This window comes from Lytechinus pictus, chromosome 4, assembly GCF_037042905.1.
Source record: "Lytechinus pictus isolate F3 Inbred chromosome 4, Lp3.0, whole genome shotgun sequence".
In the NCBI taxonomy this organism is placed as follows: domain Eukaryota; kingdom Metazoa; phylum Echinodermata; class Echinoidea; order Temnopleuroida; family Toxopneustidae; genus Lytechinus; species Lytechinus pictus.
Genome location: NC_087248.1, coordinates 18,614,649 through 18,629,818, shown reverse-complemented (window position 1 = coordinate 18,629,818; position 15,170 = coordinate 18,614,649). Strand labels below are relative to the sequence as shown.

The 15,170-nt window shown below is 37.6% G+C and overlaps 1 protein-coding gene across 2 annotated transcripts; it reads right to left on the bottom strand.

Annotated features, from left to right (window-relative positions):
- Positions 1-551: 551 nt before the first annotated feature.
- LOC129259418 (uncharacterized) lies at positions 552-13,466 on the bottom strand. 2 transcript variants are annotated; one of them, XM_064098547.1, is made up of 5 exons: positions 13,105-13,447; positions 8,055-10,749; positions 7,034-7,175; positions 5,938-6,088; positions 552-4,621 (listed from the first exon to the last, which is right to left on the bottom strand). In XM_064098547.1, the coding sequence occupies exons 2-5, from the start codon at positions 8,151-8,153 to the stop codon at positions 4,234-4,236; spliced, it is 780 nt and encodes a 259-aa protein (XP_063954617.1). In that variant the 5' UTR covers positions 8,154-10,749; positions 13,105-13,447; the 3' UTR covers positions 552-4,233. The 2 variants fall into 2 exon arrangements, with proteins under 2 accessions (XP_063954617.1, XP_063954618.1); XM_064098548.1 differs by lacking the exon at positions 8,055-10,749 and having other exon boundaries at positions 13,281-13,466.
- Between the last annotated feature and the right edge of the window lie 1,704 nt (positions 13,467-15,170).

The window sequence follows — 15,170 nt, the reverse complement described above, 5'->3', positions numbered from 1 at the left end:
TGCTTTGTCTTCTTCTACTTCAACTGTTCAAATGGTGACAGGACATTTGCTCCTGCGACAATTGCTCGGGGCATAATTTTTGTCTAAGATATAGGGTTAGGGTTGCAATAGGGTTTTATGTTAACTTTAGGGTTACTAGGTTTAGGGCAGGGTAGTGTTAGACCCAGGGTCGAAGTTGGTAATTCGTTTAGAGTGTGGAATTTAGAGCGGAGCAATTGTCGCCGGAGCAAGTGTCATGGAACCGTTCAAATCATATTATTTTTAATAGCCTGGAGTACCCCTTTAAAACTGGGTATGAAGGACTATTAAATGGCACCCTCCCTCTGAAACAAATTATCTGTATGCCTCAGCAAAATAAATCAAATACCACTTGGAAAAAGTTATGACCACTTTATACCAATTATGACTTCCATATATATATCAAACTTTAAACTTTACAATATTGTGTTTGTACATGTTGGTGCAATGGGAAGTAGTATCTCATTTCATACATCATTTTCAGCTTCATGAAATACAGAAACAGATGGACATTTCAAATTGTATTGTTTCAATAAAAAACATTTTATTTAATATACAAAGTATATCGTTTTATGTACAAGATCAACGCCCCTTCAAGTAGCACTAAAGTATTTGACAAAATTTAATTACTGCTATGTACATAATGGTACATCTTATGAAATGTGTTCGAGTACAAGCCCTGTTTTATGTTTTCATGTGCTGAACTCTAACCAAATGTCACTCTAATAGCAGAGCTGCCAACCTAAACAAGAACATTTCAGTATTTTAAAGATGAAAATTCTTATTTTGGTGAGAAATCAGTACATGTATTTTCAAAGAAATACCATAGGACAACACGTAAAACTGAAACTTTAGAAATCAGTATTTTGCATGAAACCTTCAGTATTCTTCTCATTTTTCAGTACTAACCACGGAAAATCCGTACTACTCGGCAGGTTCGCGATGGGATGTTAAATGGATAGTCCGACATAGAGAAAAGTCATCACTTTCAACAGTAAGATCAGTACCTGCTGCACATCTTCCATTCAAAGGCCAAGTCCATCTGATCAAACAATTGATTTGATCAACAAAAGAAAAATCGAACCAGTGTTTTTATTGCAAACTTTGATATTTTCAATTGTACACGGATATATGTGATTATATTCTTATGTGTTTACTGTACCATTATTGTAAATATTACAAATCGAAGGTGGAAAATAAAAATTATTTAATTGAGTTGATATTGTTTCCCAACATTGCAATATTTATTATCTTATTTTGCTTGCAATGATGAAAAACAATATCTTCTCGAATATTTAAAATTACAATTTATGTCATTTATTGCGACTAAATCACAATATCATCAACTATACAAAATTGAAAATAAATAGAGTGCTTGACAGTGTCTCATTAGCTCTTTCATTTTCATACAGATAACTCACGCACGCAACTGCGTACCATTTTTTTTTGTCGTTCTCACTATGCAAACTTTTAATGCTGGCTATAAATGGTGCCAATATTTTGGCAAGAATTCCGTCAAATTCAACCTGAACCCTTATTAGCATCGAATGGCAACTTTGCCACACAATGGTAAATACTGCATAATCAATTTAATATTCTAATTGGTTAAATAAACATAATGTCATGATAATTTCAATGCATATCACAGAAATACCTTACTAAAATATTTCATGCAATGGGGCCCAGGTCAATTAATTTTTTTTTTCTTTTAAAAAAAAAAAAAAAAAAATTCGAATGGAGGCAATAACCATAAGTGGTGCCCATCGCTGATAGAATTGCGTTTAAAACAGAACTTGGTAAAATGAAGTGAGAGTCCAAAATGTACACTTCTCATAGGCTGGAAATCAAGTTGTTTTAATTCTTGGTAAATGTATTAATTTAAACTCTTTCTGCAACTTGGCCCACCTTTCCTAAAGAAAAGTTTTACCATCTCGGTAAGATACAACAAGGGTCTGTTTCACAAAACTTGTTATAGTAACAAACTTTCACTAATAGTTTCAAGCTACTGAAATCATTTGATTTTATTGGCCGATGGTATACTTCTTATAGATATTTATGTTTTGTATTTATATAGCATTCAGCAGGATAAAGCACGTCGGTGCCACTTAGCAGGTCAAATGATTATTGAAATTTTCATACTTCATATCAAAAGATTTCTTGTGTAAGGCTGTAAATACATTTTGCCATTTTACATTTTCGCAAACATGTAATAAATCGTTATACCATAATTTCATTATAACAGACGTACACACAGGTGGGGCTATGAGTGTATAAAGGGAATGGAAGTGAGAAGGAAGGGAACATTATATTGAATGTAGGTGAAAGGGGCGGGGTGGGACAGAAGTACATTGGGGATGGGGGAAGGATGATGAAAGGAGGTCAACCCTCTGCATTCCACTTTCTAAGCAGCGCGCGACACTGGCACCGGTCCGACGGTCCCAGACCAGTAAAAATTGCTGTCGGGCCACTTGTTTTTCAGAAATAGCCAGATTTACTAGCTCCGACATGACCAGTAAAATATGTATCAAACTGATACAAATGATATTTTCTCCTCTTTTGTAAATTATAAAAAGGCTCTGGCATCTTCAACAATGGCCCTCCAAAATTGAGAAATGGCTCTCATGAATTATGTTGTGGGGGGGGAATAAAAGCAATTAAAGTCAGCAAAATAAACTCAAGCCTCTTTTTATATTTTTCTTTACTTTGAGGGACCAGTAAATTTTAGGTTCGGACCAGTAAAAAGTTTGCCATCTACTGGTCCGACATGAACAGGTTGGATCTGTAGGAAAAAAAGGGTTAGTGTGGAGCCCTGTTCTAAGTATCCTCTGGTAAAAATCAATCGGTCTTGAGCCTTCATGTGGAGTAGATTGATCTGCAAACATCAAACTCTGAGAAAATCACTGGAAATGCCAGTCCTGTATAAATAAATGTCTCACTTTCAGGCTCACCACATTAATGCCCAACCATTGATTGAAGACTAGTCAAAACATATCCATGCTTGCTGCTGGTTTTGTCAGGCAAGGATGATGAGAATTCAGAGCTGCCAAGTTGTATTTTGCATTTTCAGTATTCTTATCCCCCAAAATCAGTATTTTGACAAAAAAATCAGTATTTTTACCGTGTGAGATAAATATTTTGTATTTTTCCCCCAAAAAAGTGTATTTCATAGTAAAATGTTTGGCGCACTCGCCCATCACGGCGCTCAAGCTGCATGCAGGCTAAAATGTGCACTGCTCTTGCAGATGAAAAAAAAAAAACATTGAAACTTGTGTATATCTCACCCTGGTTTTTACAAAATGATTGAAAAAAAAAACAAGTTACCTGAAATTACATTGATCTAATAAGCATATTTGTGTAAGTTTGATGAAATAGAGACATATAGAGATGATTTTTCTCAATAAATTTCGATTTTGTAAAAAAAAAAAAATTCAAAAAACGTACTGCCGTATTTTGGTTGCAAATACGTACTAAATACGGAAAAATCGTACTACTTGGCAGCTCTGTGAGATTATATATATTTTGTTTTTATAATACAGGACAATAGGAGAAATATACAAAGGAATACATAATTTTCATAAAAGTTCATTCTTCTCTGGGCGATCTTCAACACCAATTCCTTGGTAAGCACCCTATGCCCCAGATTCACAATGGTGGCTTTAGTTCTCTGGTTTCAAACTATGTTTAAAATGCATATTTCATCCTCAATTATGCTTAATTCTGCACGTATATTGAGAAGGCGTCCAATGATGAATGCGTGCTCTTGCCACAGGGAGCTAAGTTGATGCTTGTTACTATGGTTACTGTTTAGTCTGAAAAAAAAAACACCCCCAAAACAAATGAGGATTCATTAATGCTGCAAACTTTTGTTAGTATAAATCAGTGTCAATTTAGTGCACGGTGATAACAGCGTGTCTTCATTACTAATGATTTCTCAATAAACGTGGGGAATTTAGAGTAATAAATGCAAAAAATCTTCATAAACCACAGTTTGAAACTGCAGAGTCAAATCCACCTTTGAAAATTCAGGTTTACTGGTTTAAATTTTTCCACAAAAGCTGGCACTTGGCAGTCTTCAAAACATCTCATTAACATGGTCAGTCACAACACAATATATAGACCTTCAAAATTCATCATTCCTGGGGCCCGTAGCACAAAGTTTAGCAACCATCGCAGAAGAATATCTTTACGATTGATTGCATTGACTACGATGTACAATCAGTCGTGAGAATCAAGCGTATGATCAATCGCTATTGAGCTTTGTGCTACGGGAGCCTGATCATTTTGAGTTGACAAGAAGTTCATTTCAGCCTTGAAGACCAGTTCCGTGATTTCAAATCTTAGCTGGGCCTGGGTCATGGGTGGCAATGTCCGCACTGTCGCACATATCGATTTGAAAAAGGTGTCCAGTCCGTCCTCTCGCGGGGCACTGTTGTGTGTGACGAGGTATTGCATCATGCTATCTTCTTCAGGCTCTGACCGTTTCTTTCTCTTGGTGGGTACCTGGGGGCGGGGGAGAACTTGGGTGGGTAGATCTCCACAATCGGCATCGTTGACATCGCTTCCCTCTCCATCAACTTTCATTAAATCTTCCATGAATGAAGGCCTATATGGAGCATACAGATCATAAGTTACATTACTTAAGTTTTATAATAATAATCATTATCATAATCATAAAAACAATACTGATAATATCGATCGCAATCTATCGATATCAGGTCAATTCTAAAGTGGATTAACTAAAAGTGGAAACAATGCAAACAGAACAAAATGGATGCGCCAATGCAACTTGGTTAAAGGTTTCATGGCGATGAATTCAAGCAAGATAATTGAGAAATCCTGCTCCAATACTATAATTTTCATTGCTCTCCTTAGTTGACTTATTATTTAGAAACATAGGTGATCTAGATAAAGAAATAAAGGCCTGAAAAGTGGTTGATATTCATAGTCTTTGGTGACACTGCACTTCTCTATTTTGGCAGTCCACCGGTTTGGGCAAACATCCTGGCGGGCACCAGTCAAAACAAAAACAAAACAAAAAAACTGGGATTACTAAGACTTATTATAATCTTAGTTATCATTATTATTTCATTATTATTATTATCATTATTCCTATTATTATCATCAATCATTAATTATCATCATCATCATTATATTTACATGTAATTATTACTAATACTATGACTATCACTATCATTATTACTATTAATACTATTATTATAATTATCAATAGCATCATTATCATACGATCATAGTTAAAGGACAAGTCCACCCCAACAAAAAATTGATTTGAATAAAAAGAGAAAAATCCAACAAGCATAACACTGAAAATTTCATCAAAATTGGATGTAAAATAAGAAAGTCATGACATTTTTAGTTTCGCTTAATTTCACAAAACAGTTATATGCACATCCTGGCTGGTATGCAAACGAGAAGACTATGACGTCATCCACTCACTATTTCTTTTGTATTTTATTATATGATATGTGAAATATTCTAATTTTCTCCTCATTGTCAAGTGATACAACGATTAATTCCTCCCTGAACATGTGGAATTAGCATTGTTTAATACTATATGGTTCAGTCAAGTTGATCCTTATTGTCAAATCTATAAAAAATGAAATATTGTATAATGCAAACAATAAAAAACCAAAATAAATAGTGAGTGATGGACATCATCGACTGACTCACCTAGTTGTGCATATCACTGTCTTGTGAAAAATAAGCAAAAAATTCAAAATGTCATAACTTTCTTACTTTATATCCGATTTTGATGAAATTTTCAGCACTATGCTAGTTTGATTTTTCTCTATTTATTCAAGCCAGCATTTTTCTGGGGTGGACTTGACCTTTAATGGCAAGAAGCCATCATTGTCTTGATGCAAATATTTTTGAGAGATGCGTCAAAAGAGAAAAACTCACTCCAAAGACATGTATGGTAGATAGAACTCCAACTGGTCAGCGTATTTGTAAGGGCATCTAAAGGACTGGGACGTTTCCCTTTTCCGGTTTCTCTTCCAGCACCTGGTGAAGCAATCCCGGATATTGATCCACCTCAGCTTGGCATCCATGTCTGCGAAGACGATGACAAAAAAAAGTATTAACAATCATCGCAATGTGGATTGACTCGAAAGAATCCATGCACATTAGAGGGATGGTGAAATGAGAAGGGGGGGGGGGGGGGTGCAAGGTAAGTGTTGGTGGTAGATGTGAGGCAGCCAGGGAAAACTTTTACTTTAGTCACAGGGCTCCACATTAACCCTTTTTTCCTACTGGTCCAACCTGTTCATGTCTGACCAGTAGATGCCCAATTTTTTCATTTTTTTCTGGTCCGAACCTAAATTTACTGGTCCCCCAAAATAAAGAAAAATATAAAAAGACACTTAAGTTTATTTTTGTGACTTTAATTGCTTTTAATGCCCCCACCCCACTCCACAACATAATTCATGAGAGCTATTTCTAAATTTTGGAGAGCCATTTCTGAAGACGCCAGAGCCATTTTTATAATTTTCAAAAGAGAAAATATCATTTGTATCAGTTTTATATATTTTTCTACTGGTCATGTCGGACCAGTAAATCTGGCTATTTTTGAAAAACTACTGGCCCGACAGCAATTTTTACTGGTCTGGGACCGTCGGACCAGTGTCGCGCGCTGCATAAGAGAAGAAAATTGTTAGGCTCAAGTTAGGTGAGGAGGCTGGTGTTTATTTTGCTTTTTGTGTACACGCTTCAGGGGGCCACAAAACTGTTTTGAAAGTGGAGGGGGGGGGGGCTGACCATGCAATTTTTTTTGAAATTATGTTTTCGTACACTGGTTCCACAGCCTCTCCACTTATTAAACCTAACACCTCCTTGTCCTAATGTATTGCTCACACAGTGCAACACTGAATGACACTGATTTTAACACCACACCTTCCCTCATATTGGGTGATGCAGCTAGTGTAACATGTAGTTTTGTCTGGACACCAACACTGCATTTAACACCAAGGTGTTTGAAATCCCCTGTGGTATTACTTACCTGATATGCCCACTATAGCACCGATTTCTTCCCATTTGTCCTGCCTCATTTGGTGGTTGCCGAAAGAGTCATGGTTTCTGTCGTAGAGAAATGGATGCTTCACGACCTCTGCCAAGAGAAGGCGATCTTTCTCAATTGAATGCTGCAAAATTAAAATCGTATTTGGCATGATTTATCGTTCATCACCAAAGTTTCTCAGATAACGTGTGAAATAAGTTCTAGAACTGAACAGCATTAGAAAATGAGAGTGATTTATTGAAACAGTAACAGTTTCAGCAAGTAGCAAATTAAATAACAAAGTTAGGAATGTATCAATTCCACGCAAATTGAAATTGATTAACAATCAAGTGGGGTGTGCATTAACTCCATTATCGTGATTTATTTTTAATCTACATGTACATATGTATGTAACTGCTACTAATTGTAAACAAAATATAATAAAAATTCAACTTAATTCATTAAAACAAAGAGTTTCAGCAAGCATCAACAAAGTTAGAAATTAACAATTCCACACAAATTAAAAGTTGTGTGGGGAGTGCATTAAATCCATTATCATGATAACTGCATATTGTAAACAACATGTAATACAAATTCAACACACAGTAATTAAAAAAAATCTACTAATTCATTTTTCTTTGTGACTTGCAAATCCATGCAGCATATTGCAAAGCCTCATGTGCCACAATTGGGCATGCTTCGCCTAAGTGGTCATATACAATGATCATTCTCCATTCTAAACAGTGCGATTTTGTCCAATTCAAACTTCTTTTTTTCTCCTTTTTTTTATACTGTTATACAGTATCTTACTACAATATGAAAAGCTGCAAAAATCTCCACATTCACCAGCCAGGCCGCTGAATTTTGTATCAATAATATTTGGGGGGGACCTATCATCTTTTCCAAAGGTAGAAGTGTTTCCAAAGACAAAATCCCAATGTTTACAGCGGACAATGAATGGTTAGAAATAACCAAATTTCCAAGGATGATTTATTACAAGAAAAAATGTGTTCTCAGGACTAACCTTTTTTTGATTCACCGAATTCGATGGCGAGACAATCCCTAGTTTTGTGATGCCTGGCTGGGAATGTGGAGAGCTGGGCTTTTTTTTCTTGAAATACATAAAATTGACTGTGCGCTGCCGCTGAGTACGTCGGCTGGAGCTATAAAAGGCCTAGGGTTATAAACTTCATAGCTCTAGCAACATACTATGAGATTCATATCTATCTCTTTGTTTTTCCTACTTGTGGAATGTCATACTTTTTCCCATATTCAGATGTGATCAGTCATAGTTGCGAAGGTAAAGGCAACATACTCCAATGTCCATGAATAGAAATACGAACTAGATCTAAATACAGGGGTGTGAGTGGTCAGAAATAAAAAGATCTGAAAAAAAAAGCTGAAGAGTGTTGAAAAAGTCTGAAATAGAAAGAGCTCACATGCTTTTTGTACAGAGGAAAGCCAAAAATAAGCAGAAATTAAGCTGAAAATCAAAACAAACCTGAAATCAGCTAAAAACCTGAACTCTTACACCCCTGTAAATATTATCTCTTTTTTATACTACTTTGGGAGGGGGGTGTTTCACAAAGATTTAAGCACTTTAATTTCAAGCCGCATGTGGTATAGAAGGCATCACCACATTGGTCAAATCATGCTCAGAGAAAGCACACTACTGTGCATTAATCAATAAGATTGCAGATCAGTATATCATGTGCATGTCAGGATATTACAAAATTAGCATGAAAGTCACACATTTTTTTTGAAACACCACCATGATTTGGTACTCAAAGTGCAGAATTAACAAACCACAGAGGACTGAGGGCAGGATACACAAGTGAATAATTGATCACATTTCTGTGGACATCGATATATCCAATGGTTTACCAGCAAGACTTGTCCAAATCCAAGTCTCTGACACTCGTCCAATTTTAAAAGGAAAACAATTAAAATGAAATCTAAACGCTTGGTCCCACTGCACTTAGGGATGTAGAAAGGAAATAAAACGGAAAAGAATCTTTATTTAAGGGGGAGGGAGAGTAGAAGAGTTATGGTTAGTGTCGCGATGATTACCATACTTAAGGCTTATATACCATAGTTTATTTAATGAATAACTGTTGGCTTCCATTTCAAAAGAAACCAAATAAATTTAATCCAAAACATTTAACATATGAAAATATCATCCATCTTTTATTTGATTTTGTCAGTGATAACATGCAGCGATACCGACTTATTTGTTTTTCTTTTGAAGTTTGACAATCTTCCTTCAAGAATATCATCATTTTACTGTTCGCTTTCAATTATGCAATTTTTAAATCGTCTGAATTAGGTCAGGTGGCCGACCACTGTCTATAAGTGACAGAGAGAGAGCGAAAAAAGAAAACAGCGTCGTGATAAAAATTTTGACCATTATTTTGACCGAGAAAGGTAGGGAGAGTAGGTGAAAGCTTGTTTGGGGTGAGAGGCAGAGAGAGAGAGAGGGGGGAGAAAGGAGAAAGAACTTTATTATTATGATGCAATTGCAAAGTTTTAAAATTTGTACAAGAATGTTTTGAAAGAAACGGTAGAAAAAGAAAGCCCAGTCAAGATTTCAAAAGAAATAAATTATTCCATTTCATTTTATTTTGATATCGTGGACAATATTGCAACAAATAAATCTTACCTATACAAAAGAAAAATGAAATAGGAATACATGTTGAAAATTAGTGGGATTTTTTCTTTCTCCAGAGCGAAAGATGAAAAGAAAGTATATCCCAATGCTCTTCCTCGTCTTAGTTTTTTTTCAAACTATATTTCAATCATTTTGTGATTAGTTTAGTTCATTGACTTCACTCACGATGAAAAATCCCCTTTCCAATTTTATGATCACTATTAGCTGTTAATAAAGTAATAAAGTACCCCAAAAACCAAAACCCATTTCTAATCAACTTTGGCTTCGTTCTACTGGAATTTCCATCACCCTTGGTTATAATTTATTGACAAAAACAATGTCTGGAGAGTATCTGGAATTAGGTCACCACGAAGAATAACTTCGACAGCCGGGTATAATAAACAATGTAGTTTCAGCGTTCCCACATTCCAAAGCATGTTCATCTTTTATTCAAGACCATGTGCTTACGGCCGGAGAGTGGTTCCTGTATTTGACAGATGAATGAACCAATCACAGCTCCCAAAGACTAAAGTTAACTGTTATTGGCTGGTTTCGGTGTGTTGGTGCGATTATAGATGGATTGGGAGTGGTCGTATTTCTTGTTTAATTTACGCGTTGTACTACTGGCCTAGCGCTCAGCCAATGGCTGATGAACGGAGATGCGAGTCAAGGTATACGTACGTAGGGAGCGGAGGTGCGCAGCGGATGAGGAAAAAGTCTGAATTGCATGCCCTCATGCTACGAGTCGAGTACGGTGTTGACAGTAGAGAGTTTGGTGATAGATTAATTATCAAGACAAAGTATTGGTAGTGGCGTGTAAACAAAAGATAAGATTTTCTGGCGTGTGTCCTCTTTTGAGGACTAGGTCAGAGGGGTGATGTCAGTCACAGTAGTTAGTCAAGTAGGTCAAAACATTACATGTTTTGCACAACGCACATCAAATTAAACTGGTCCGGGTTACCGAGCCAAACCGAGACGGACTTTGATTCTAATAAAATTTCTGAGCCGATTTCGGGCCGAGTTGAAGGCTCCGAGCTACAGCACAACTTAAGACCCAGCCTAACCCAGGGAGCTCCGGCCCACTTTGGGGGCCGGAGCCCAGGAGTTGTCCATGTAATACTAGGCAGACATGGGTACTCTCCAAAATGGGTAAGAATGGGGTCGCAATAGCACTCAAAATAAAAGGGGAAAAAATAAATTATGCACTTACCTCGATTATATGGATGAAGGTCTATCGGGACACAGAATCCTGACATCGAGGCACAAACTGGACACTCAAAAAAAGGAAGTTAGACCTCCATGACGCGTTCGTTCTCAGTATTGATCGGCTATTTTTTTTAAAGAAGAACGAACGAGACAGAACTTTTCCTTTTTTGAGGGTCCAGTTTTGTGATGCCTGGATGGGAATGTGGAGAGCTGTGTCACGATTGACCTTCATCCATATAATCGAGGTAAGTACATAATTTATTTTTTCCCCTTTTATTTGGGGTGCTATTAGTATTGCAACCCCATTCTACCCTATTTTTGGGGAGTATCCTCTGCCTAATATTACACAGATGAGTCTTGGGCTCCGGCCCGCTTTGCGGACCGGAGCTCCCTGGGTTAGACCCGACCCTATCCCCTTCCGCCGCTTCTCGCTCATCACTCAGTCAAGAGTCTCAGACTCAGACAGTCAAACTGACTCAGAGACCAGCAGAGTCTCGACTCAGAGTCATAGTCATTCTTATTCCTGTCAAGTACAGACTTCCATCACTACAGGTATGATGGGGGGACCTAAAGCTACGCACTTTGTTTTCAAACAATAACAAGTGGAATGCCTCTGGCCGTCTCACCTGCATCACGCGATTCAATATAGCAGCAGTGCAGATTTTGAAAACTACTATAACTCGCACAAGATGTTCAGTGATACTTGGTTACTCTTATTTCCAAATTTTATGAACTAGACCAATACACTTATAGAGATATGATGGCAATTCAACAAATACCCCCAACGTGGCCAAAGTTCTTTGACCTTACATGACCTTTGACCTTGATCATGTGACCTGAAACTCGCACAGGATGTTCAGTGATACTTGATTACTATTATGTCCAAGTTTTATGAACTAGACCAACACACTTTCAAATTTATGGCTGTAATTCTACAAATACCCCAATTTGGCCAAAGTTCATTGACCCTAAATGACCTTTGACCTTGATCATGTGACCTGAAACTTGCACAGGATGTTCAGTAATACTTGATTACTATTATGTCCAAGTTTCATGAATCAGATCCATAAACTTTCAAAGTTATGATGGTAATTCAACAGATACCCCCAATTCGGCCAAAGTTCATTGACCCTAAATGACCTTTGACCTTGGTCATGTGACGTGAAACTCATGCAGGATGTTCAGTGATACTTGATTAACCTTATGTATAAGTTTCATGAACTAGGTCCATATATTTTCTAAGTTATGATGACATTTCAAAAACTTAACCTTAGGTTAAGATTTTGATGTTGATTCCCCCAACATGGTCTAAGTTCATTGACCCTAAATGACCTTTGACCTTGGTCATGTGACATGAAACTCAGGCAGGATGTTCAGTAATACTTGATTAACCTTATGGCCAAGTTTCATGAACTAGGTCCATATACTTTCTAAGTTATGCTGTCATTTCAAAAACTTAACCTCAGGTTAAGATTTGGTGTTGACGCCGCCGTCGCCGCCGCCGCCGCCGCCGCCGCCGCCGCCGTCGCCGTCGGAAAAGCGGCGCCTATAGTCTCACTCTGCTATGCAGGTGAGACAAAAACTATCCCAATTTTAATATTTCAACAAATATCTTTCACTAATTTGTGACAAACATTCTAAAGATCATTAACCAAGAAGAAGATATCGCAAAACTCACTAATACGAAAATCCCGCCGTGTTTTCCAAACACCTCTTGATTTCGCCACCCGATGTAGAAGGGGTCCTAAAGTTACGCACTCGATTTATCATGCAAAAAAATAGTATTTCCTGTGCCTCAATTTCCAAAATATATTCATATTATTACAGGATAAAATGAAATTTAAGCGAATATAACTCCAAAATTCCAAACAGTTGTTGGTTTCTCTGCATAATTAGAGATTTTACTGCAGCCTCTGTAGAAAAAAATTGAATAGGAATCGTTCGTCACTCTGCAGTCACAGTTCTACACACACAGTGTGCGCATTTGCCATAAAAACTGTACTCTGTAGGCCTAGGCCTATGCGCTATGACTCAGTATGAGTAGCTTTAGGACCCGCGCAGCTTTAGGACCCCCTACCATACAGGTCTACAGTACTACAGCACAACACGGCTGCCCACAACACAAGTCAGTTGACACCCACACTGTCCACAGCCACAGATTCATGATTGGCGCAACTTTTACAACTAGCCTCGGATTCGGAACTAGGGCCAATCCAGGCACGCCACGAGATGCTAGATGCGAGACAAAGGCAATGCCAGCGCCACTCGCTCAGGTCAGCGACGCACGCCAAACGGGCCGCGCCGCGGGGCAAGCTGCGGCACAGAAAAAACAGTGACAAAAAATGAGGCACGATCCAAACTGGAGTCTATATTCTAACTACAAATAGGCAATCTTACCTTTCTTTTTGGCATTGCTGCGGTGTGAAACCCGGTCCCAAGGAGTTCAAAATGTGGAAATAAATGTTTATCTTTCTTGAGGTCAACAGTTCTTTTAAAAAGATGGAAATAATCCACCCAGTCCCAGGTTCTCACATTAATTCTTCGCAGCATTCGCGATTTTGAACATTATTGTGTCTCAAAAGCAACCAATTCAAAGAAAAAAAAAACGTTATTCTCAGTCTCCTCAGCTCCTCAGCCTCTGGCATGAAGCTTAGGGAGTTAGGGGACGGTGGGAGGGGGGGGGGATAAGGGCCGGTGCAACCCTGGAATAATTCAAGCAATAATTTATTTCAGTGTGAGCTAAAAAAAAAAAGAGACATATAATGACATTTCCTATATGCCTATATGAAAGACAAAACTGTGTCAGAATCGGATGGACATGTATTTTTCCTGAATGAAAATTTGAAAATAGAATTTTAAAACACAAGTCAGCACAAATACGAGGGCTTCTGACGAGATTGCACCCGAGATAAAGGGGAAGATGGGGCATATAACGGACCGTAGGGGCAAAACGGAATTTTGAAAGAGACATATATATGCCTATATGAAAGATAAAACTGTGTCAGAAAGATGGACGTGTATGAATTCTTTTTTTTAATGAAAATTTGAAAATACAATTTGAAAATGCAAGTCAGCACAATTTTAAATCACACAAGGGCTTCCGATGTTATTGCACCCGAAAAAAATATAGGGGAAGGTGGGGCATAACAGACCCTAGGGGCAAAACGAAATTATTTGAAGCAGACGACATGGCGGCAGAACATCAACCATGCATGAACTTTCATCCAGAAATTAATATCTGAGCACATCCAAGAAACGTCTCTTCAAAAAATTGCATTCTCGTGATCTAAGATAAGGGATGAATAATAGAGCTGTAAATTGATAGTTGCTGTATCAATTTTAATAAAATATTCGTAAATTATTAATCATAAAGATATCAACGTTAGACACACGTTTTTGCATGCCTTCATTGCTTCAAGGATTGCATTACAAACCTTGTGTAAGAAAATATACCACTGGGGCAAATGGACTATAAACGTAAGGAACAAAATGGAACCATATCTTGCTCTAAGTATAATTTTATGTTCCATTTTGCCCCAGTTCAAAATTACAATTATTTTTTAAATCTCGAGCTTTAAGATCAATTGCATCGTTTGTGGAAGTTGGATAATCTCAATAAGAACGTTCAGATGGTCATGAACTATTGAGCGGAAAACGACTAGACAGACTTAGGATGAATTAAGAGGCAATAAAGAGTGACATAGAGGGGGGAGAAGGAGGGGTTCAGTGTCATTGTCTTTGTGTCGTTGATGACGTCATAATGCAAGTTTGAAATTAAGAATTCCATTATGCCCCACCTTCCCCTAGGCCTGCGTGTTCTTATTTCATTTTTATCATAGCATAGGTGAACAAAATACGCCCGATTTATTGTCCGCTCATTGATGAAGACAATTAATCTCTGTCGTATCTTTCCCAGAAACATCATTCTTCCACTCTTTCATTTTACATCTTTATTCCTCCTGTGCCCCCTCTCCTCCATTTCCCCCTCCCTGTTCTCCCCTCTCTTTTTGTTTCGTTGCCCTCCCCAAAAGACTGGGGGCGTGGCCATAGACGGAATTTTTACGGGAGGGGGGGGGGGCGCAATTAAAGACGCGTAATTTTTTTTTCGGAGAAACCCAAACGGGTGCCTTTGCATTTTCTTACGTGAAATTGATAAATTAAGTGCACATATTTTTGTGGATTTTGTAAAAGTTTTCTCGAAAATGTAAGTTTTCAAAATTTCAGGGTGGGGGTGGCCATTTTGTCTTAAAGACAGTCGTTGAAATTTCAACCCTCCATCATCCACAG

Bases quoted from the DNA above. Each gene is read 5' to 3' on its own strand.
- LOC129259418 (XM_064098548.1), bottom strand. From the start codon at position 13,433: ATGCTGCGAAGAATTAATGTGAGAACCTGGGACTGGGTGGATTATTTC. The intron at 7,176-13,280 runs GTAAGATTGCCT...TTAATTTTGCAG, and splicing joins CAGCAATGCCAAAAAGAAAG to CATTCAATTGAGAAAGATCG. The intron at 6,089-7,033 runs GTAAGTAATACC...TCGTCTTCGCAG, and splicing joins TGCTATAGTGGGCATATCAG to ACATGGATGCCAAGCTGAGG.